Source organism: Bos mutus, chromosome 10, assembly GCF_027580195.1.
Source record: "Bos mutus isolate GX-2022 chromosome 10, NWIPB_WYAK_1.1, whole genome shotgun sequence".
Classification (NCBI taxonomy): Eukaryota; Metazoa; Chordata; class Mammalia; order Artiodactyla; family Bovidae; genus Bos; species Bos mutus.
This window is the reverse complement of record NC_091626.1, coordinates 69,833,305-69,857,116: the sequence shown is the minus strand read 5'-3', so window position 1 is coordinate 69,857,116 and position 23,812 is coordinate 69,833,305. Positions and strand designations below refer to the sequence as shown.

The 23,812-nt window shown below is 36.9% G+C and overlaps 1 protein-coding gene across 1 annotated transcript in view; it reads right to left on the bottom strand.

Annotated features, from left to right (window-relative positions):
• The window catches only part of UBR1 (ubiquitin protein ligase E3 component n-recognin 1), a 156,273-nt gene that overhangs the window by 118,124 nt on the left and 14,337 nt on the right, over nt 1-23,812 (bottom strand). Inside the window, exons 2-4 of the mRNA XM_070378127.1 lie at nt 17,015-17,271; nt 14,754-14,832; nt 1,893-2,003 (exon numbers count right to left, since the gene is read on the bottom strand). Coding sequence (XP_070234228.1) covers nt 1,893-2,003; nt 14,754-14,832; nt 17,015-17,271 — 447 coding nt within the window. The remainder of the gene's footprint in view (nt 1-1,892; nt 2,004-14,753; nt 14,833-17,014; nt 17,272-23,812) is intronic.

Sequence of the window (23,812 nt, the reverse complement as noted above, 5' to 3'; positions counted from 1 at the left end):
ATTATAAGGTCCATTAGAGGGAACAACAGAGTGATGATCAAAATCAATTTTTAAAAAACCTTAATAATAAACCCAAAATGTACTACAGAACTAGAAAGAAATTTCCCTTAAACATACTTTTAGAGATATTGCCAAATGCTGGACTATAGGCTGATCGGTATTGACCAGGTCTAATTACACTTGGTAAATCCCTATTATGGCTGGCACAATGCCACACACCTGGCAGAGTATGGATTTCACACTCACCAAAGCAGAGACAAAACAAAGGTGAAGCACAGAGGACTCTTGGGGGGCAACTGATTAGTTATATGCTAGCTGTAAGTATGTTCCCACATTCAGATCATGAATCTGTTCCTGAGTATACAGATTTGCGGACATAACAAGCCTGAATGATCTATTTCTTTTTGAATCTAATTATAAATCCAAAGAAACCCAAGAAGACCAGGTTAGTTCAGGACTCAATTCAGTGTTCTGAGGCCATATGACTCGGGAAAACCACAAATAGACTGGAACCCCAAGAGGTAGGAAGAAAGAGGCTAGTTCTATAAACTTGATGAGCACTTAGGTTGATTCAATATCTTGGCTACTGTAAATAATGCTGCATAAACAAGGGTGCATGTATCTTTTGAAATTAAATAAATTTTGTACTTCTTTCTTCTTAATTTTATCTTTGGATTGTTCATTACTAATGTATAAAATACAAGTAATTTTTGTATCTCATATCCTGCAATCGTGCTGAACTTGTTTATTAGTTCTAACAATGTTTTAATGGATTCCTTAGGATTTTCTATATACAAAATCACATCATCTGCAGTTTTACTTCTTCCTTTCCAATTTGGGTGCTTTTTATATTTTTTTCTTGTCTAACTGCCTCAGCTGGAATGTCCATTATACTAATGAATGGATACTCACTGTGGCAAAGCAGAATATGCCTTACTCCCCATCTTAGGAGGAAAGTATCCAAAAGTATCCTAAAACTGAGTTTTAGGTTCTTTTGACACAAATCCATCGTCACCAGCCTACCTCACCTATTCCCTAATTCATATCTTGAGTCAGGTATTTTTACAACAAGGCCTGGTTTCTTTTAGTAGAAAATGGTACTTAAGAGATCAAAATATAGACCCTAGGGATATTCAGGAACAGTTTAAAGAATACAAAAACTATTTATTCCTTAAGTTTTAAAAAGGATTCTTCTGTGAAACCATTTGAGCATGGTATTTTTTAGAAAGTACTTTCTTGTGACAACTTTTTAAATTTCTTCATGGTTATTAACTGTTAAAGTTTTTTCTGTTCTTGAATAAATTATAACTATACTGTTGGATAAAGGAATCTATTTTCAAATGTCTTTGCACAGAGTCATATAAAAAGCCTTTTATAATCCTCCTGTATCTGTGGTTCAATGGTCATTTTCCCATTCTCCTTTTTAATTGTCGCTATCTGGGCTTACAGTTTTTTTTCTTGATTAGGAGGTATAGTGGATAATATGTTCATTGATTTTTTTTTTCCTTTAAGAATAGCAATTACGGAATTTATGTGTTAGTTCTATTGTTTTCTAATTCATTATATCCTCCTGTTTCATAATAACTACTTCCATTCACTCTTTTAGGATAATATATTGTTTATTCTTACTTATCAATTTGACTGCTTAACAAACAAGTAATCTGAGTTCATCTTTTCAGTGTAAATTCACTCCTTTAGAGAAATATGGAATCAAACCTTTATCAATTTATCAAATCTTTAAATCCTCTAGAATCAAATACAACTCCTTACATTTAAATATTAGAACATAAAATCAGGATTCTCGAAGGAATTCAGCTTAACCCATACAAATAACATTTCTATTTAATTTCATCAAGCTTAAAATAGCAATTAAAAAATAGTAATATTCTTACCTCTTTTGTGGTACCTGCTCTTCCAGGTTCATGACTTATACAAAAAGGACCAGTTTTCCATGCTTCTGTGTCCCCACAGTCACAAAATCCTCCTCCAGTAGAAGTATGCATCTGACAAATGAAAATGTGTGTGTTAATTTCAAAACATTTTACAAAGCAAAGAAGAATGATAAAGAGAACTCAAATAATACATGTTTCCTGCTATTTAACCTTGATTGCCTTTAATATTATAGATAAATATCAAAAAATATTTTGATAACAAAAAAAATTCTCAATACTTAATCACAACAAAAATGGACCTTCAAAATTGATACATTTTTGAAACATACTCAGTTTTTAAATAGTTTAATAGTTTTTAAAACAGATTGTGTCATGTGCAAAAAAAAAAGAAAAGAAAAAGAAAAATATATGACACCGAGAATGCTTGAGTAGATTTTATTATTAAACAGACTTTTTAAATCATTACAATGATACTAGCTTAAGTACTTAAGAAATGTATATTTTCATCCACATTAATATCCTACAGCAACTAAAACTTATTACAACATTTTTTTCTTTGAGGGTGCCTGTAAAAAAAATTATCTAAAATATAGTAGCTTAGATAGAGAAGGATGACAATGACCTGAATTTGAATCTTCCCCAAATCTCCCCCCTCCAAATTATACAACTAACAAGGAGAACAAGTAAAGCCACACATGACCCATGTCTGCAGGATTACTGGGAGTCAAAAAAATAAATACCACAACCTCCAAATGACTTCTGAGTTTCTGTTACCTATCACTTCAAGCATGTGGATACAGACAATAGGAGAGGGAAGCTGCAAAGACTCTATTAAAGAGAACAGAAGGGTATAAAGGACTTAAATCAAGCACAGACAAAATCACATCCCAGAAGAGAAAGCTCAATGTCCAGGAACAAATACTGAACACAGATTGGGACTTGGTGGTTCATAGGGAAAGAGACTGAAGGTGAGCAGGACCAGAAGTGGCCACCTCTGAGAAGCATTACTTTTGGAGGAAAATCAAATACCTTTCAAAAGGTGGTAACCCCTTATAGAATGTGACAGTAAATGAAAGAAAGAAGAAAGAAAGCTTAAGAATCCTATAGAAACAAGAGAGAAACAAGACATGCCAAACCCTCCCCTCACTTCACCACCATCACCAGTATAATCTATAAAAGAAATTACACAGAAGAGGGTAAAACTGACAGAAGAGAGCACTTGTGAACACTATTCATGAAATGAAATAGAAAAAAGTACACCATATCCATGTGAAACTGTTGAAAAAAAAAGGTGCAAAATATAAATAAGAGCCAAAACTCAATTATGAAGCTGGAAGAAAATATAATGCTCTAAACTGAATTACCCATCCTCAAACAAGCATTAAAAACCGTTAATCAGATTAAGACACCTTTAATCATAAACACAAAAATTAAAAACAGAAATGGACAAAAAAGAAGAAATAAATGAGACCTGAATTAACTCAGGAGAAAAAAACAGAAGAAAATGATATATCAGAAGTAAATAGCATTGAAACAAAGTAGGTAAATAAGAGAATGAAAGTAAGATGAAGCAAAGAAATACAGAATCAGAGGAAAAATGGTTGAAATAGAAGATAGGCCTAAGAAAGGTAGATAAGCTTAACGAGTCACCAAAGAAAAATCAAAACAATGGAACAGGGATGACAATCTAAGAGAACTTCTGAAAACAAACTACCTTAATCTACACAGTGAAAGGGCCCTCAGTGACTGAGAAAAAACTCAGTATGATCAACTCCTAAAACTATTAGACTTTAAAGATAAAAGCCCTGAGGTTTTGGGCAAAAAGAAGAAATAACATAATCACAAGAAAATTAGACTGGCACCCGACTTCTCAACGGAAGAAGGCAATGGCAACCCACTCCAGTACTCATGCCTGGAATATCCCATGGATGGAAGTGCCTGGTAGGCTACAGTCCCTGGGGTCCCGAAGAGTCGGATGCGACTGAGCAACTTCACTTTCACTTTTCACTTTCATGCATTGGAGCAGGAAATGGCAACCCACTTCAGTGTTCTTGCCTGGAGAATCCCAGGGAAGGAGGAGCCTGGTGGGCTGCTGTCTATGGGATTGCACAGAGTCGGACACGACTGACGCGACTTAGCAGCAACTTAGCAGTAGCAGACTTCTCAATAGCAATACATGAAACAAGACAACAGCAGAGCAGCATTTTCAAGAAAAGAAACAGTAAACCAAGGATATTATCTACAGCTAAGCTTTAAAAATACAATTTTGAATGTGTCAGAACTAAAGGAACACTGTATACACATGACCTTCCAGAGGGATCTGTCTGAGCAGTGATCAACAAACTCTCTGTAGGAACAGACAGTAAATATTTTAGGCTTTGCAAGCCATGGAATCTCTTTTGAATTACTCAGTTCTACTTTTGTAGTGAAGCAGCAGCCACAGATAATAAATAAGTGAATAAACATAGCTATGTTCCAATGAGAATTCATAGGCACTAAAATTTTAAATTTCATATAATTTTCATTTATCATGAAATATTATTGAGAGTCCCTTGGACTGCAAGGAGATCAAACCAGTCAATCCTAAAGGAAATCAGTCCTGAATACTCATTGGAAGGACTGATGCTAAAGCTCAAACTCCAATACTCTGGCCACCTGATGTGAAGAACTGACTCATTGGAAAAGACCCTGATGCTGGGAAAGATTAAGGGCAGGAGGAGAAGGGGACGACAGAGGATGAGATGGTTGGATGGCATCATCAACTTGATGGACATGAGCTTAAGCAAGCTCCGGGAGTTGGTGATGCATAGGGAAGCCTGTTCTATGGGGTCGCAGAGTCGGACACAACTGAGCGACTGAACTGAGAACTGATTATTCTTCTTATTCTTTTTCACAATATAAAAACTAGCTTAGGGGCTTCCCTGGCAGTCCAGAGGTTAAGACTCTGCACTTCCACTTCAGGGGGCATGGATTCGATCCTTGGTTGGGGAACTGAGATCCCACATGGCTTGTGGTATGGCCAAAAGAAAAAAAGAATAAAAACTAAACTTAGCTTGCAGGCCATATATAAAAATAGATGGTGAACTGTATTGGACCCACAAACTGTAATTTACTGAACCCTAGAGGATGAGCCTCAGCTGACCAAGCAGTGACTGGAGAAACTTCAGAGAAAGGATAGTTGGTAAATATTTTATGTATGTAATTGTAATGCTAAGAACAAATCAAAGGGCTTGGCTAAGTGCCATTGGCTAAGATCCTGGATCTTTCAGTTAGCAGCTGAAAAATAATAATCCTCCCAGTCAATGCATGAGACATGGGTTCAAAAATACTGATCAAAATCAGATCCCCAAACTGGAGAATGTTGTTATTTGGTTATTTTACGTGTTTAGTTATTTATTCATTTGCAATTAATCCTTTTCCAGTATTTGTTTTCAGGGTATAATACTGTAAAAACTTTGTAAAAAAAAAAAAAAAAAAAGAAGAAGATCCCTGGAGAAGGGAATGGACAGAGGAACCTGGAAGGCTACAGTCCATGGGGTTAAAAAAGAGTTGGACATGACTTAGCGACTGAAAAACAACTAAGAACAAATCAATCATGTTGATGTTCGGGAGAAATCAACACAATACTGTTAAGCAATTATCTTTCAATTAAAACTAAATAAATTTTTTAAAAAAAGGACAAATCAAAGGTGTTGAAAGACACATGCATAGAAGAATGTAAACTTTATACAACCTCACAATCAGAAAGACAACTAAAATAATGGGAGAAAGGAAAGAGAAAGCATTAGATTATCAACTACTAAGTAGGTAATAGGAAGAAAGCTAAGATACCATTAAAACTGACAAACTAGACAATGAAAAGTTAAGTAAGGGAGTAAAAAGGAACTAAAAGCACTATAAAAATTATCACTACAAATGTTACTACTAGAATGAAGGTAACAAAAGAAATTAGAATATACAAATCAATTTTATATACTGAGGAATGCTAAACTCATCCATAATTACTAAAAATGTAGTTTCAAATCAAAGTAAAAGTATAAACTTTAGTATAGGGAATGCCATGGAAGCAAGACATAAACTACAGAAGCATTAAAAAAAATTCTGGCAAACATAACTACATATTAATTAAAATGTCATTAAGGCAAATGACAGCATAAATCAAGTTTAAAAGACAGAAAATAGATTTCATACACATAACTTATGATCCAGCAATATCATTCTGAGGTTACCAAGAGAAATGAAAACAAATGTCCATACATAGACTTGTATTTGAATAGCTTTATTGAAAAGCTAGAAGTCAGTCCAGTATTCATCAAGTGATGAACAGGTACTATATTGTGGCATTTCCATACAATGGCATACTACCAGGCAATAAAAAGGAACAAATTGCTGATACATGAGAGGCGCTCAAAGGCATTATGTATGATTTCACTTATAAGACATTCTGAAAGGCCAAAACTATAGGGACAGAAAACAGATCAGTGAACGCCAGGAGCTAGGGGTATGTGAGCAAGAGGACTGCCTGCAAAACGGCACTAGAGAAGTTTTGAAATGATATAAATGTTTTATATCTTATTGTGGGGGTTTGTTGTGTTGTTCAGTCGCTAAGTCGTGTCCAACTCTGCGACTCCATGGACTGCGTGAGCATGCCAGGTTTCCCTATCCTTCACTATCTCCCAGAGTTCACCCAAGTTGATGTCCATTGAATCAGTGATGCCCTCCAACCATCTCATCCTCTGTTGCCCCCTTCCTCTTCTGCCCTCAGTCCTTCCAAGCATCAGGGTCTCTTCTAATGGGTCGGTTCTTTGCATCAGGTGGCCAAAGTACTGGAGTTTCAGCATCACTCCTTCCAACAAATATTCAGGGTTGGATTCTTTTAGGATTGGCTGGTTTGACCTTTCTGCTGTCCAAGGGACTCTCAAGAGTCTTCTCCAGCACCACAGTTCAAAAGTATCAATTCTTCAGCCCTCAGCCTTCTTTACAGTCCAACTCTTACATCCATACATGACTACTGGAAAAACCATAGCTTTCACTATACGGACTGGACCTTTGTCAGCAAAGTGATGTCTCTGCTTTTTAACACACTGTCTAAGTTTGTCATAGCTTTTCTTCCAAGGAGCCAAGTGTCTTAATTTCATGGTTGCAGTCACAGTCCAGTGATTTTGGAGCCCAAGAAAATAAAATCTGACAGTTTCCACTTTTCTCCCATCTATTTGCCATGAAGTGATGGGACCAGATGCCATGATGCTTAGTTTTTTGAATGCTAAGCTTTAAGCCAGTTTTTTCATTCTTCTCTTTCACCCTCATCAAGAGGCTCTTTAGTTCCTTTTCACTTTCTGCCATTTAGAGTGGTATCATCTGCACATCTGAGGTTACTGATATTTCTCCTCGCAATCTTGATTCCAGTTTGTGATTTATCCAGCCTGGCATTTTGCATGACATACTCTACATATATTAAATAAGCAGGGTGACAATATACAGCCTTGACATACTCCTTTCCCAATTCTGAACCAATCAATTGTTCCATGTCTGGTTCAAACTGTTGCTTCTTGAGCTCTATACAGGTTTCTCAGGAGGCAGGTAAGGTAGTCTGGTAATCCCATCTCTTTAAGAATTTTCTAGTTTGTTGTGATTCACGCAGTCAAAAGCTTTAGCGTAGTCAATAAAGCAGATGCTTTTCTGGTATTCCCTTGCTTTTTCTATGATCCAACAGATGTTGGCAATTTGATCTCTGTCTGGTTCCATTGCCTTTTCTCAATCCAGATTGTACATCTGTAAATTATAGGTTCATGTACTGTTGAAGCCTAGATTGAGGGACTTTGAGAATTACCTTGATAGCATGTGAAATGAGTGCAATTGTGCAGTAGTTTGAACATTCTTTGGCATCGGCCTTCTTTGGGATTGTGATGAAAACCAACCTTTTCTAGTCCTGTGGCCGCTGCTGAGTTTTCCAATTTGCTGACATACTGAGTGCTGTATACTTTAACAGCATTGTAGGCTTTCCTGGTGGCTCAGATGGTAAAGAATCTGCCTGCAATGCAGAAGACCTGGTTTCGATCCCTGGATTGGGAAGATCCCCTGGAGAAGGAAATGGCTACCCACTCCAGTATTCTTTCCTGGAGAATTCCATGGACAGAGGAGCTTGGCAGGCTACAATCCACGGGGCCACAAAGAGTCGGACACGACTGAGCAACTAACATTTTCACACTGTGGTGGTTACCAAACTGTATGTGTCTATGAAAACTCATGGAACTGTACACTTAGAAAGGTAGATTTTATTGTGTATCAATTACGTCTTTAAAAATCTAACTTAAAAATGAAAAATTATTAAAGACAATCATATTAAGATAATATTTGTGAAGTATATAACATAGCAGTAAGAAAAAAGTAACAGAAAAATAAGGACAGAAATAGGCATTACACAGAAGAAATTAAACATACAATTAAAAAATGAAAAGATGTTCATAATACTAGTAATAGAAGTGCAAATTAAAATAATCAGATAATTTGACTACTAACAGATTGGCAAAAAGTAAAAAGACTGATTAAATAAACTTCGGGACAGATATAGAGAAATGACTGTAAACTGACACAGCAATTCAGAAAAAAATCTGGAAAAATCCATCAAAGTTTATGCACACACCCTTCAAGCCAGAAAATATACCTCTAAGAATCTAGTCTCAAGCACTCTTGAATATATACATTAGTGTATAAAAAAGGTATATGTATATGTTGCATTATTGGTTAATTCCTATAAAACTGGAAGCAATGTAATTACCTAGAAAAGAGGGATGATTTAAGTATACAATGACATACTCCCACAAAGGAATACATGTAGCAATTAAGCAAGGCAAGAGTTATTATATGGATCTGATTCACAATGTACATTTAAATTGTATTCATTAGGGAATCTTTCCTCTCTGTTCCAATAAATCTTGGGCATACACATGACTCTCAGATAATAAAAGTTCTCATGGTCATGACAGTCTCTGTCCAGGCCTTAGAATGCCCAATTCTAAATAATGATCAAATTGTCAAGCTTTCTTTTTTTTTAATATAAATTTATTTATTTTAATTGGAGGCTAATTACAATACTGTATTGGTTTTGCCATACATCAACATGAATCTGCCATGGGTGTACATGTGTTCCCCATCCTGAACCCCTCTCCCACCATCCATCCCTCTGGTCATCCCAGTGCACCAGCCCCGAGCATCCTGTATCATGCATCGAACCTGGACTGGCAATTCGTTTCACATATGATACTATACATGTTTCAATGCCATTCTCCCAAATCATCCCACTCTCGCCCTCTCCCACAGGGTCCAAAAGACTGTTCTATACATCTGTGTCTCTTTTGCTGTCTCTTATACAGGGTTGTCATCACTATCTTTCTAAATTCCATATATATGCGTTAGTATACTATATTGGTGTTTTTCTTTCTGGCTTACTTCACTCTGTATAATAGGCTCCAGTTTTTAAAAAAAAGCATAAACTTGGTAAAAAATTGGTAAATTATATTTCATGAGACTTTAAAATTTGGGGAATGTATCTACACAATTGAATGCTATTCAGCAAAAAAGTTTGTGAGCTACTAGCGACTAAATAACAGGTACAGTAATATGAGTGAATCATAAAAACAATACACTCAGTGAAAAAAGCCAGACACAAAAGCATATGTACTATATGATTTCATTACATAAAATTCTAGAAAAGGGAATACCAAAGTACAGTGACAGGAACCAGATCAGTGACTGCTCGGGGGCTACAATGTTCATCATAGCACTATTCATAATCACCCAAAAATAGAAACAACCCAAATGTCCATCAGCTGATGCACGCATAAATAAAATGTGGTATAGCCATACAGTGGCATATTATTTGATAATAAAAAGGAATAAACACAGATACATGCTACAGCCTGGATAATCAATGAAACATCATGCTAAGTGAAAGGAGCCAATTACACAGGACCACATGTTGTGTGACACCATTTATATGAATTGTCCAGAATAGGCAAATCTGTAGTGACAGAAAATAGATTAATGGTTGTCTCAGGCTGCAGGAAGAGTTGGGGTAAAAACGGTTATGAGGTTTCTTTTAAGGGTGATAAAAATGTTCCAAAATTTATTATAGTGATGACTGTGCTACTCTGTGAATATACTATGTGAATTATACTTTTTAAATGTGAATTGTCTGTCAATAAAGATGTGGATTATCTCTCAAAAAAAAAAAAGAATTATTATATTTAACAACACAGAACTATCTCCATGATACATTAAATTAAAAACAAGTTGCAAGGAATTCCCTGTTGGCCTAGTGGTTAGGATTCTGGGCTTTCACTGCCATGGCCTGGGTTCAATCCTTGATCAGGGAACTGAGATACTGCAAGCTGCACAGTGTGGCCAAAAAAAGTTGCAAAACAGAGTACATAGTAGGATCCCATTTATACACACACACACACACACACACACAAACATACCTCCTAAACATATAAATATATATGTTTATAAATAATAAAGATCTGTAGGGATGTGTACTAAATCGTGTTTAGTTTAACAAAGTATGATGGGACAGAAAGGCAACAATAATTTTTATTTGTATTTTTCTGTATTATTTGAATTTTGAAAAAGTAAGTTTTATTGCATTGCTTAAGTAAATAATTTTTTAATGCTGTTGCATTTTGAAGATAATACATAAATTCTCATTACATAGAACTAATCTTAAGACAGACCCTGATTGTTACTTCTATAATTAAATCTTAGATATCAGCCCTGCCTATGATCCTAATACTTCCTATGATCTGCCCTTTTGATCCTAACACTTGATTTCAACAAACATCTGTTGAAGGACTTCCGTGGTGGTCCAGTGGTTAAGACTCAGCTTCTAGTGCAGGGGGTACAGGTTTGATCCCTGGTCAGAGAGCTAAGATCCCACATGCTGCATGGAGTGGCCAAAAAAGAAAAAAAAAGTAATAATTTTAATACTGGGTGTTTTTGTCTATTTTGAGGATAAAAATGCAAAGTTTACTGAAAATTTTTTTTAAAGAATGTGCTTCAGTATATTCTGTTTTTCATATTTACCTTTTTGTATGTATCTAAGAATGTTTACGTCTACTCTCTAAACAAATTTCAATTATAGAATAATAAATACAGTGTTATCAGCTACAGTCATCATGTTAAATACCTTAGATTCTCAGACCTTATTTATCTTACTGTAGTTTTTAAATTAATTTATTTTTAGTTATGCTGGGTCTTTGTTGCTGCACTTAGGCTTTCTATGTTGTAATAAGTGGGGACTACTCTCCAGTTGTGTGGCATGGGCTTTCTCATTGCAGTTGCTTGTGGCTGCAGAACACAGGCTCTAAGTGCACGGGCTTCAGTAGTTGCAGCATGTGGGCTCAGTAGTTGCAGCATGTGGGCTCAGTAGTTGCAGTGTGTAGGCTCAGCTGCACCACAGCATGTGGAATCTTCCTGGACCAGGGATCAAAACCACATTACCTGTGTTGGCAGCCAGATTCTTATCTACTGTACCACCAGGGAAGTCCCTTTACTGTAGTTTTTATTTTTAAGGGATAAACTACTGAAAAGCTGGATGTCACAAAGAAGGGGCACATTACACAAAGTAGATCAAGCTCAAATTTTTATCTCTGTTCTCAAAAATTTTGTGTTTGTTTTTATGCTTCTACTTTATTTTCAATTCTCATCTTAGATTCTGCAAGATCATAGCAAAAAGTCTTTGGTGTGGGATAGCAATTTTACACAAAAGAGATAGATCAAAAATTCAATATGGGGTTCTTTGATATTAAATTAAAATTTATATGAACACATGAACACATTTTTGGGGGGCTTCCCTGGTGGCTCAGATGGTAAAGAGTCTGCCTGCAGTGCAGGAGACCTGAAGAAGGAAATGGCAACCCACTCCAGTATTTTTGCCTGGAAAATCCCATGGATGGAAGAGCCTGGCAAGCTACAGTCCATGGGGTCGCCAAGAGTCACAACTGACCAACTTCACTTTTTCTTTTTTTTCCAACTATTTTTGTATCTGCAAGTCAGATACTATCAAGCAAACTGCCATGTCTGATCCACAATCCTTTTAAATTTTTAACTCAAAGACAAAGAGGAAAATTCAGTAAATTTTATCTTTCCAGATGTTCTCAGAAAGAGTTATAAAACACAGTTGGATAATCTATTTACACCAAATGAATTACCTATGTGTGTTGTGAGGTAGCAATGAAAGACTATGATCTTCTATGGTAATAACACCCTCAATGCAGAAGCCTTCCCTCCTCACAGTGTGTGAAGAGTGTGAATAAGGGATGGAGAGTCACCTTTCATTATTTCATCAACTACTGGTGTTTTCACAGTATTTTAAATGCCTGATTTCAATTTTACAACAATACCAATATTTATTCTGAAAGGTAATCACATGTTCCAAGTAGCAGAACTTCCAACACGTTCTATAGGAATAATTTGCAGTTCTTTTTTTGTGGGGGCAGGGGGAGGTGTGAGGTGTGCTTCATGGCTTGCAGGATCTCAGGTCCCCAACCAGGGACTGAACCCAGGCCATGGCAGTGAAAGCGCTGAATCCTAACCAGTAGACCACCAGGGAACTTCCTAATTCACAGTTCTGAATCATACTTCAGAAAAAAAACCTGCAGCAGTGCAGGATTTATTCCTACTCCATCACAGGTAATACTGCATAGATCTCTAGAGGAACTTTAAATTCTTCTGCTGTGAACTTTAAGATTGCTACAAAAGATGTAGTTTGGGGAACACTGAGTACTCCATAAGGCAGCCATTAGCATGATTTGAAATGAATCTTCAACATGGCAGAGCAGGTCTGGACAGAGACCCTATACCATCTCTGTGAAACAGCTCCACTCCCTCCACAGTGCTGGGGACAGCAAAAGTTGTTCTGCGCTATTCTGTGCCTAAAGGTTTTTCTTGGTGCTTTCTCAAAACAGTATCAGATCTTGGGTCTGCATCCCAATCGTTATCCTTTTCTTCCCCTTCTCTGCAGCAAAACATATCCCTTCTTATTTCTTCTAATCTTTTTTTTTTTAATGGTTTCATTTTTTTTATTGTGTTTTATTTAAAAAGAATATACACAATATATAGGTGAGTTACAAAGCAGAATAATGAAGTGAACACCACTGATTCAGCATCTAACCCAAGAAAATATTAATACTGTTGCCAAGTTCCCTGTGTGATCCTCCATTTGACACGGAGGTTACTGTTACCTGAATTGTATTTATTAGTCATTCCCCTGCTTTTCTTTAAAAATTTCACCACATCTAACAGGTATTTCAGAGAGATTCTATCACTTATTCCCCCAACAAAAGTCTTCTGTTCTTTACACACACTTTTGAAGGGCAGTATTTTTTAAAGCTTATAAACATAATTTTTTATTAGTTACACAATAGTCCATCCTCCTAATAACACAAAGATTTCTGAGTAAGCTGTACATGCACCTTCTATAGGAAGAGCTTTGCAAAAACCTAAAGATGATAAACTTAAGGATGCTTCACAAAAGAGTGCTTTGTGGTGCAATGTAGACTGTAAGCTTTCAATACTGAAAGATAGCTTAGTGAAGAGGTTCCCAAATTTAACAGACAAGCTTTACCAGTCAACAGAAAAAATCAGAAAAGGAAGGAATGTGATGAGCTCTTCCACAGAGGTACATGTATACAATTTAAAGACCTGCTTTTTAGCCTGAGATTATCCTACTTCCTTGGAATTAAATTTTCCTTTTCTTCATAAAACTATAGGAGATGGTAAGGATTTTTTGGTTGCTGTTCATGTGCTCTTTTTAAAGTTAAAATTGAACTTATTTAGCCAAATAAAAATTTGAAAACCCTGTGTCTTACCCAAAGTCTTCTGAAATTGTACTGGCCCACAGAATTCCAAAGCTTGGCACCCTCACTAAGACCACAATATAATACTATTCGATACCTACCAGATTGGCTAAAACTTAAAAAGTTGGCAACATCAAATCTTGCAAGAATGTGGAGCCATAGGAACTCCCATATACTGCTGAAGAACTTACAAATTGGTATAACCACTTTGGAAAACAGTCTGACATTATCCACTATGACTTAAGATATACTCTAGAATTCAGCAATTCTATTCCAGATATACACCCTGGACAAACTCCTATACATGTGTACCAAAATACACAAATAAGAATGTTCACAGAAAAATTGTTTTATACAGTAATAGTCCAAAATTGGAAACAATCTACATATCCATATACAGTACAATGAATAACAATGTGGGTTATCAAACACTATAAGGTAAATGGACAAAACATATACATATATAAATACGCACACACACACACATATACACATACACATAATGCTGAGTAAAAGCTACTCAACAAGAGAAATGTACAGAATGACTCCATCTATACAGAATTCAAAACCAGATGCAACTATTCAATATGATTTGGGTGAGAAGCTAAAAGGAAAATGAAGGAAACTGTTATCACAAAACACATAAGAGAGGTTATATCATAAAGTGGGAGAGAAGGATGGTGATCCAGAAGGAGGCCCCTGAGAACTAGCAATGTCTCTTTTCTTGATCTAAGGAGTGGTTAGAAAGGTGTTCACTTTATAGTTATTCTTTAAGCTGTTAATATGCTTTATACAATCTTTTGTATAAAAGAGATGTACTTAAAAAAAAAAATTGTAAGGGGCTGTCTCTTGAGGTAGCAGATGCTCCACCACATATGTTTAACCAGAGCTAAAGGTTCACATATCAGATGTGTTATAGCAGGAACTCAAGTACTCATCAGGAATTTGGACTAGCTGGCCATCAGTCTCCTGCCAATCAAGAGATTTTATGCATCTATTTCCATACCTTGTAACGATGATTTTTATGAACACTATTCTGGAAGCAGTCCATACAGAGTACACATGTTGGATCAATTGCACAGTCCCTGAAAAACATTAAAAATCAGGTGCCAAAATTTAGATGACTCCCATTGATGCTCAAAGTATAACAATGATATAATGTGAATCAATTTCCTATATGATACACAAACTGTTTATGAAAATACTTTAAAAACTGAATTCCAAATAATGTTGGCCTCTTTCTGGCCATATTTTAATGTATATGTTGGGATGTTTGGTTTTGTTTCCTAAATTACCCTCATTACTTTGAGCTTTCGCCTGGTTTCAAACTATTAAATTCCACTTCAAAATTAGTTTCTGGTGCGTGATTTGGCAGCACATATGCCAAAATTAGTTTTCTGAAAAATTGATCAGTTTTTCTTCACTCTCTGCATCATCTTAGCCTATTACAGTTACAAATGTATTTTACAGGCACTGATTGTTCACTGGTAAATGAGGCTTGGTTAAAGAAAAAATTCCTTAGAATGTAAGCAACATAAGGGAAAGGATTTTAATTTATTTTGTATAATATCTCCCAAGCTTGTAGAGCAGTACCTCAGTTCAGTTCAGTTCAACTGCTCAGTCGTGTCCGACTCTTTGCGACCCCATAAATCGCAGTACGCCATGATAAATATCAATGAATATTTATTGAATAAATTAAATTCAATCTTTCTTATTTTTTTCCTTAATAAAAACTTTTAAAATGTAAAATTTTATTTAATACTTTCAGGGAAACATTGACAATAATATAAACAAGTGCAAAGTGCAAAATTAATTTTAAAAATATTTATTTAGAAAAGTTGAAGCGATAGAATTGGGCAATGTTAAAACTGAACTTTTAAATGCTAATAAGTAAAGACTGACTAATAACAGTTTCTAAAATATATATGATCTACTAACCTATTCACAGCAGGATTTCCAAATCTCAGCAGTACTGACACTTTAAACTGAATAATTATTTGCCGGTGATACAGGAGACTATCCTGTGTACCATAGGATGGTTAAGCAGCAACCCAGCCTCTATCCACTAGATGTCAGTACCATCCCCCTAGTGTGACAATTAAAAATGCCTCCGGGACCCTTTTGGAGAAATGAGGTCTACAAATGTCTTCTACTATGCTTTAGTTGAAACCGACCAGGCTTCAGCTAAAAGTACTTAACAAGATAAATGAAACTGCTATATAGTAAAATGGTATACAAAATACAAAAGTTGAATTTTCCCTAAGAAAATAAGAGAATAAAGAAATGTAGTATGTTCTAAACAACTGCTGTGTGTGCTTAGTCACTCAGCCGTGTCTGACTCTTTGTGATCCCATGGACTGCTAGGCTCCCCTGTCCATGGGGATTCTCCAGGCAAGAATACTGGAGGGGGTTGCCATGCCATCTTCCAGGGGATCTTCCCAACCCAGGGATCGACCCCAGGTCTCCCACATTGCAGGCAATTCTTTACCAGCTGAGCTACTATACACAAATCAGTCAAATCTAGAATTACAGTGAAGCAAAAAGTAATTCTCTGTATTTATAAAATCTGAAGATTCACATTCCTAACCTAAACAACTTCTAATAAAAAAAAAAAAAAAACCCTAAAAGTCCGATTAAGACCTAAAAGTTAAAAAGTTTCAGGCAAGAGTAGAGAATAAAAAAGTTCTCTGTGTTACCATGCTGCTTAAGTTCTTTCACAAAAGGCGAAAAACCTAAAGCCATTTCCAGTTTCCCTACCACTGACCTCTTCTATCCAATTAAGTTACAAATGCTCCAACAGGTTCTTTGATACCAAATGTTACTTGGTGGCAAAAAAAACAACCTGAAATGACAAGGGACTATAGACTTTATTTATACCACTTGCTGTGAACAGTCATAGATTTCTTATAGAAATGCTGTGTTTGATTATAGGATCCTGCCCCAACTCTACTGGGGAAGTATTCAGAATTCTGAAATACATGTGGCACCAAGAGTTTCAGATAAGGGTGTATGGACTACATTACAAACAAGGCAAAAATCAATCACTTATATACTTTCAGAGAACAAGAAGAAAAATGAGAGAATTGTGTAAGTCATATATTCAAAAATAAGCTGTACTAGCAAAAACAAACATAAATGCATAATAAAAGGAAGTTAATTAAGAAGAATTAAATACAACTAGCAATACACCAAGAAAGGTACATCATAAAATAGGCACAGAATATTAAGCTGTAATTACAACCAATCCTGTACATTTCTAAATCTTACCTACAAGAATATGTTGTCTCTCCACTTTTGAAAACCTTCCCACAAAGTTGAAATGCTCCACTGTGCTTCAGTTTCTCTAAGCAAATATCTGGATCTTCTCCAAATAAGTACCATTCCAGGGGAGTGAATATTGACCTCTGTATGCTCTCCTCCTGCTTTTCCAAATCTGGGTCCATTTCAGCAAAATAAATGTCAGGCACCACTTGTGCCAAATAGTTCAAGAAAATAGTATAAAAATCAATCTGCTGATCCCAGCACTGAAAAACAAAACAAAAATTAAACTTTCTTACAAGTTCCTTCTTAAAGATCTAGGAGCACAAGTAATGGCACAGATAATGGCATAATTCTGTAGTTTCAGAGAAAGTGATTTACAGTATATTCCTATTTTACTCTTCACCAATACAAAAGGAGCTGTAGTGCTGGAGAAGACTCTTGAGAGTCCCCTGGACAGCAAGGAGATTAAACCAGTCAATCCTAAAGGAAATCAACCCTGAATATTCATTAGAAAGACTGATGCTGAGGCTCTGATACTTTGGCCACCTGATGTGAAGAGCCGACTCATTGGAAAAGACCCTGATGCTGGGAAAGACTGAGGGCAGGAAAAGAAGGGGGGCTACAGAGGATGAAATGGTTGGATGACATCATCGATTCAATGGACATAAGACTGAGCAAACTCCAGAAGACAGTGAAGGACAGGGAAGCCTGGCATGCTGCAGTCCATGGGGTCGCAAAGAGATGGACAGGACTGAGTGACTAAATAGTAGCAAATACAAAAGGAAAGTGGGTGATTTTTTTTTTTAAAGAAGGACTTGGAAATAAGTGGTTGTCCACATATAGAAAAAAGAAGTGCAGCTATAGCAGATGAGAATTACTCTTCCCTGCTGAAGTGGCCAACTCCTGGTGTGTAAAGGTGATTCAGAGGCTATAGCGATAAAGTATTCCTCATACCAGTAGTTTAATTATTTTGTTTTTTTCTTCCAGTTTTATTGAGATGTAATTGACATACAGCACTTAATGAGTTTAAGGTGTACAACATAATTATCTGACTTACATACATCATGAAATGATTACCACAATAGTTTCAGTGAATATCCATCATCTCACAAAGATATAAAATTAAATGAATGGGGAAAAATGATTTTTTCCTTGTGATGAGAACTCTTAGGATTTACTAATAGTTTAATTATTTAAAGGAACCATAGCATTTAATGAGAGATCAAAATGAATGAGTGCCAGAGTTTTAGAACACAAAAAGCACTCACCATAAAACAAAAAGAAAAGATAAATGAACATCAGCAAAAAAAAAAAAAAAAAAAACTTCTGCTTTTCAAAAGAAACTGGTAATAGGTGGCTTTTTGCCATGCTTATTTGCACAGGAAAACATGCTCAACATCATTAAATCATTAGAGAAATGCAAATTAAAATGGCAGTGAGATATCCCTAACAAACCTATCAAAGTGTAGGTAAAAAAATAAAATAAAAATTTGGCAATACCAAGTATCAACACAAATGCAGAAAACTTAGAAAGGAAAGGGACTCGAAATGTTATACACATACTTTACAAAGGAGTTCAGCAGTTTCTCACAAAGTTAAATATATACTTACCATATGACCCAGCAATCAAACTCCTAGTTATCTAACCAAGAAATAAAAACTTATGTTCACAAAACACTTATACTTGAAAGTTATAGCAGCTTTATTCATAATTGCCCCAAACTAGAAATGACTCAGTTGTCCTTCAACTGGCGAATTATAAACAGTTTGTACATCCCAACCACAGAATATTCAGCATACTCCTTTATTGCTCAGCAATAAAAGGACTGAATGATCAACACATGCACAATCAAAAGCAGTCAAACTCAAAAAGATTATGTACTACTGCCTCTTAGTAGTTGGGACCTTGTTCATATTGACAGCATATATGTGAACTGAGCAAAGCCCATCTCTGGGCCAAATTCCTGACTCCTATTATAAGTGGTTTTAACAGATACTATATGTAGGTTCCAATAACGCCACCTTTGTCTTCGATCAAGCAAGAGAGCATTGTAAGTACCCAGAAATGCCCTGTTAAAAGACATTCATGGATTACTCATTGGCAATTTGGTTTTAAATGTGAGGCAATTATCTCAAACCACCCAGCCAGCCCAACATTTTTAATGCTATTAAGTAACAGCAGTCTTTAAATAGAGGCAGGAAAAATAGAACTCTCTACTCTCAAACCAACATTGGCAATTGAGTCGCAGTTAATGGACATCACCAGATGGTCAACACCAAAATCAGACTGATCATATTCTTTGCAGCCAAAGATGGAGAAGCTCTATAAAGTCAGCAAAAACAAGACTGGGAGCTGACTGTGGCTCAGATCATAAACTCCTTATTGCCAAATTCAGACTTAAATTGAAGAAAGTAGGGAAAACCACTAGACCATTCAGGTATGACCTAAATCAAATCCTTTACGATTATACAGTGGAGTGACAAACAGATTCGAGGGATTAGATCTGATAGAGGAGTACCTGAAGAACTATGGCTGGAGGTTGTGACACTGTACAGGAGGCAGTGATCAAGACCATCCATCACCAAGAAAAAGAAATGCAAAAAGCAAAATGGTTGTCTGATGAGGCCTTACAAATAGCTATGAAAAGAGAAGCAAAAGGCAAAGGAGAAAAGGAAAGACAAACCCATTTGAATGCATAGTTCCAAAGAACAGCAAAGAGAGATAAGAAAGCCTTTCTCAGTGATCAATGCAAAGAAATAGAGGAAAACAGTAGACTGGGAAAGACTAGAGATCTCCTCAAGAAAATTAGAGATACCAAGGGAACATTTCATGCAAAGATGGGCACAATAAAGGACAGAAATGGTACGGACCTAACAGAAGCAGAAGAAGAGGTGGCAAGAATACACAGGAGAACTGTACAAAAAAGATCTTCACAACCCAGATCATGTGTGATCACTCACCTAGAGACAGACATCCTGGAATGTGAAGTCAAGAGGGCCACTATGAACAAAGCAAGTGGAGGTGATGGAATTCCAGCCGAGCTATTTCAAATCCTAAAAGATGATGCTGTGAAAGTGCTGAACTTAATATGCCAGCAAATTTGGAAAACTCAGCACTGGCCACAGGACTGGAAAAGGTCAGTTTTCATTCCAATCCTAAAGAAAGGCAATGCCAAAGAATGCTCAAACTACTGCACAATTGTACTCATCACACATGTCAGCAAAGTAATGCTCAAAATTCTCCAAGCCAGGCTTCAACAGTACATGAACCGTGAACTTCCAGATGTTCAAGATGGATTTAGAAAAGGCAGACGAACCAGAGATCAATTTGCCAACATCCTCTGGTTCATCGAAAAAGCAAGAGTTCCAGAAAAACAACTACTTCTGCTTTACTGACTATGCCAAAGCCTTTGACTGTGTGGATCACAATAAACTGCGGAAAATTCTTCAAGAGATGGGAATATCAGACCACCTGACCTGCCTCCTGAGAAATCTGTATGCAGGTCAAGAATCAACAGTTAGAATGGGAGAGGGAACAACAGACTGGTTCCAAATTGGGAATGGAGTACGTCAAGGCTGTATATTGTCACCCTGCTTATTTAACTTATATGCAGAGTACATCATGAGAAATGCTAGACTAGATGAAGCACAAGCTGGAATAAAGGGAGAAATATCAATAGCCTCAGATATGCAGATGACACCACCCTTATGGCAGAAAGTGAAGAGGAACTAAAGAGCCTCTTGATGAAAGTCAAGAGGACAGTGAAAAAGTTGGCTTAAAGTTCAACATTCAGAAAACTAAGATCATGGCATCTGGTCCCATCACTTCATGGCAAATAGATGGGTTAACAGTGGAAACAATGGCAGACTATTTTTTGGGGCTCCAAAATCACTGCAGATGGTGACTGCAGCCATGAAATTAAAAGATGCTTGCTCCTTGGAAGGAAAGTTATGACCAACCTAGACAGAATATTAAAAAGCAGAGACATTACTTTACCAACAAAGGTCTGTCTAGACAAAGCTATGGTTTTTCCAGTAGTCATGTATGGATGTGAGAGTTGAACTATAAAGAAAGCTGAGCACCGAAGAATTGATGCTTTTGAACTGTGGTGTTGGAGAAGACTCTTGAGAGTCCCTTGAATAGCAAGAAGATCCAACCAGTCCATGCTAAAGGAAATCAGTCCTGAATATTCATTGGAAGGACTGATGCTGAAGCTGAAACTCCAATATTTTGGCCACCTGATTCGAAGAACTGACACATCTGAATAAGACCCTGATGCTGGGAAAGACTGAAGGCGGGAGGAGAAAGGAAAGACAGAGGATGGATGAGATGGTTGGATGGCATCACTGACTCAATGGACCTGAGTTTGAACAGACTCTGAGAGTTGGTGATGGACAGGGAGCCCTGGTGTGTTGCAGTCCATGGAGTTGCAAAGAGTTGGACACGACTGAGCGACTGAACTGAACTGAATTAAATTAATTCTGTTCATTTGAAATGGGTTGGCTTTCTGGTTTTATTAGTATTTCATGTTTGTTTTATATTTACATAAGAACCATATAAGGCATTTATACTAGTTTCATATTTGCTGATAAAGGTCTGTATAGTCAAAGCTGCGGAGAAGGCAATGGCACCCCACTCCAGTACTCTTTGCCTGGAAAATCCCATGGACGGAGGAGCCTGGTAGGCTTCAGTCCAAGGGGTCGCTAAGAGTCGGACATGATTGAGCGACTTCACTTTTCACTTTCACGCATTGGAGAAGGAAATGGCAACCCACTCCAGTGTTCTTGCCTGGAGAATCCCAGGGACGGGGGAGCCTGGTGGGCTTCCATCTATGGGGTCACACAGAGTCGGACACAACTGAAGTGACTCAGCAGCAGCAGCAGTCAAAGCTGCGGTTTTTCCAGTAGTCTTGCATGAATGTCAGAGCTGGACCATAAGGAAGGATGGGTACCAAAGAAATGATGTTTTCAAACTGTGGTGTTAGAGAAGACTCTTGAAGAGTCCCTTGGACAGCAAGATCAAACCAGTCAATCTTAAAGGAAATCAACCCTGAATAGTTATTGAAAGGACTGATGTTGAAGGTGAAGCGCCAACACTTTGGTGAAGAGCCAACTCACTGGAAAAGACTGATGCTGGGAAAGACTGAAGGCAAAAGGAGAAGAGGGTGGCCAAGAATGATATGGTTGGATAGCATCACTGATTCAATGGACATGACCTTGGACAAACTCTGGAAGATAGTGAGGGACAGGGAGGCCTGGAGTGCTGCAGTCAAAGGGGTTGCAAAGAACTGGACATGACTTAGAGAGGCTAAACAACAATATTCTAAATTAAAAAAAATTTTTTAAGGCTATGTACTATATAATTCCATTCATATAACATTCCAGAAAAGGCAAAACTACTAGAGATAGAGGATAGCACAGTGGTTGCAAGAGGCTGACAACAAAGTAGTAGCAACATAAATTTTGAGGGCAATGGAACAGTTCTGTAGCATCTGTATTATGGTGATGGGTACACAACTGTTGGCAACTCTCAAAACTCACAGAACTGTACAATAAAAAGTTATTTATGGAAATTTTCATAGTGAATAAAAAATAATATGGTTTGAAAGATGAAAAGAACCACAGATTGAGACAAATATCTGCAATAATACACTAGATACTTCTCTCCCAAAGATCAAGGATGAGGCAAAGATATCCGTTCTCTTCTATTCACTATAGTACTAGAGGTCATAGCTAGTGAAATAAAACAAGAAAAATAAATAAAAGGCATGGTGATTGGAAAGGAAGAAATAAAACTGTCTCTATTCACATACAATATGATTACTCTTCACAAAAAAATTCTGAGAAATCAATTAAAAAACACACACAAGTTTCCCTGGTGGCTCAGTGGTAAAGAATCCGCCTGCCAGTGCAGGAGACCTGAGTTTGATCCCCGATCTGGGAAGATCCCACATGTTGCGGAGCAACTGAGCCCATGCCCTAGAGCCGAGGAACCACAAAAGAAGCCACCACGATGAGACACTGGCACACCACAACTAGAGGGTACCACCCTCTTTCCACAACTAGAGAAAAGCCCGTGTGGCAACAAGTATCCAGCACAGCCAAAAGTAAAATAACATATACAACTATTAAAACAGACACACACACACAGACTTCTGTGGTGGTACAGAGGTTAAGAATCTACCTGCCAATGGAGGGGACACAGATTCGAGGGAAGATTCCACATGCTGTGGGGCAACTAAGCCTGTGCACCCGAATACTGAGCCCATGCTCCACAACAAGAGAAGCCACCACAATGAGGAGCCCGCAGACTGCAAGAAGAGTAGCCCCCGTTGCCACAACTAGAGAGAGCCTGTGCCCAGCAACAAATACCCAGTGTAGCAAAAAAAAAAAAAAAAAAGTAAGAATAGTAAGTGAACTAAGCAAGCTCATTAGATGTAAGATCAATACATAAAAATCAACTGTATTTCTATATACTAGCAACAAATAATTGGAAAATGAAATTTTTAAATAGCATTTACAGTAGCATCAAAAAAATACTTGGCAATTAGTTTATATTGAACACTATAAAACATTATTGAGAGAAATGTATGAAGTATCTTAAAAAATGAAGAGTTGCATCATGTTCATTGTTTACAAGATTCAATATTTTTAAAAGGTTTATACATCCTAACTGAACTACAAATTCTACACAATCCCAGCAAGCTTTCTTGTAGAAATTAACAAGTTGATTCTAAAACGAATATGGAGGGAATCCCCTCACAGTCCAGTGGTTAGACCTTGGCACTTTCACTGTCATGAACC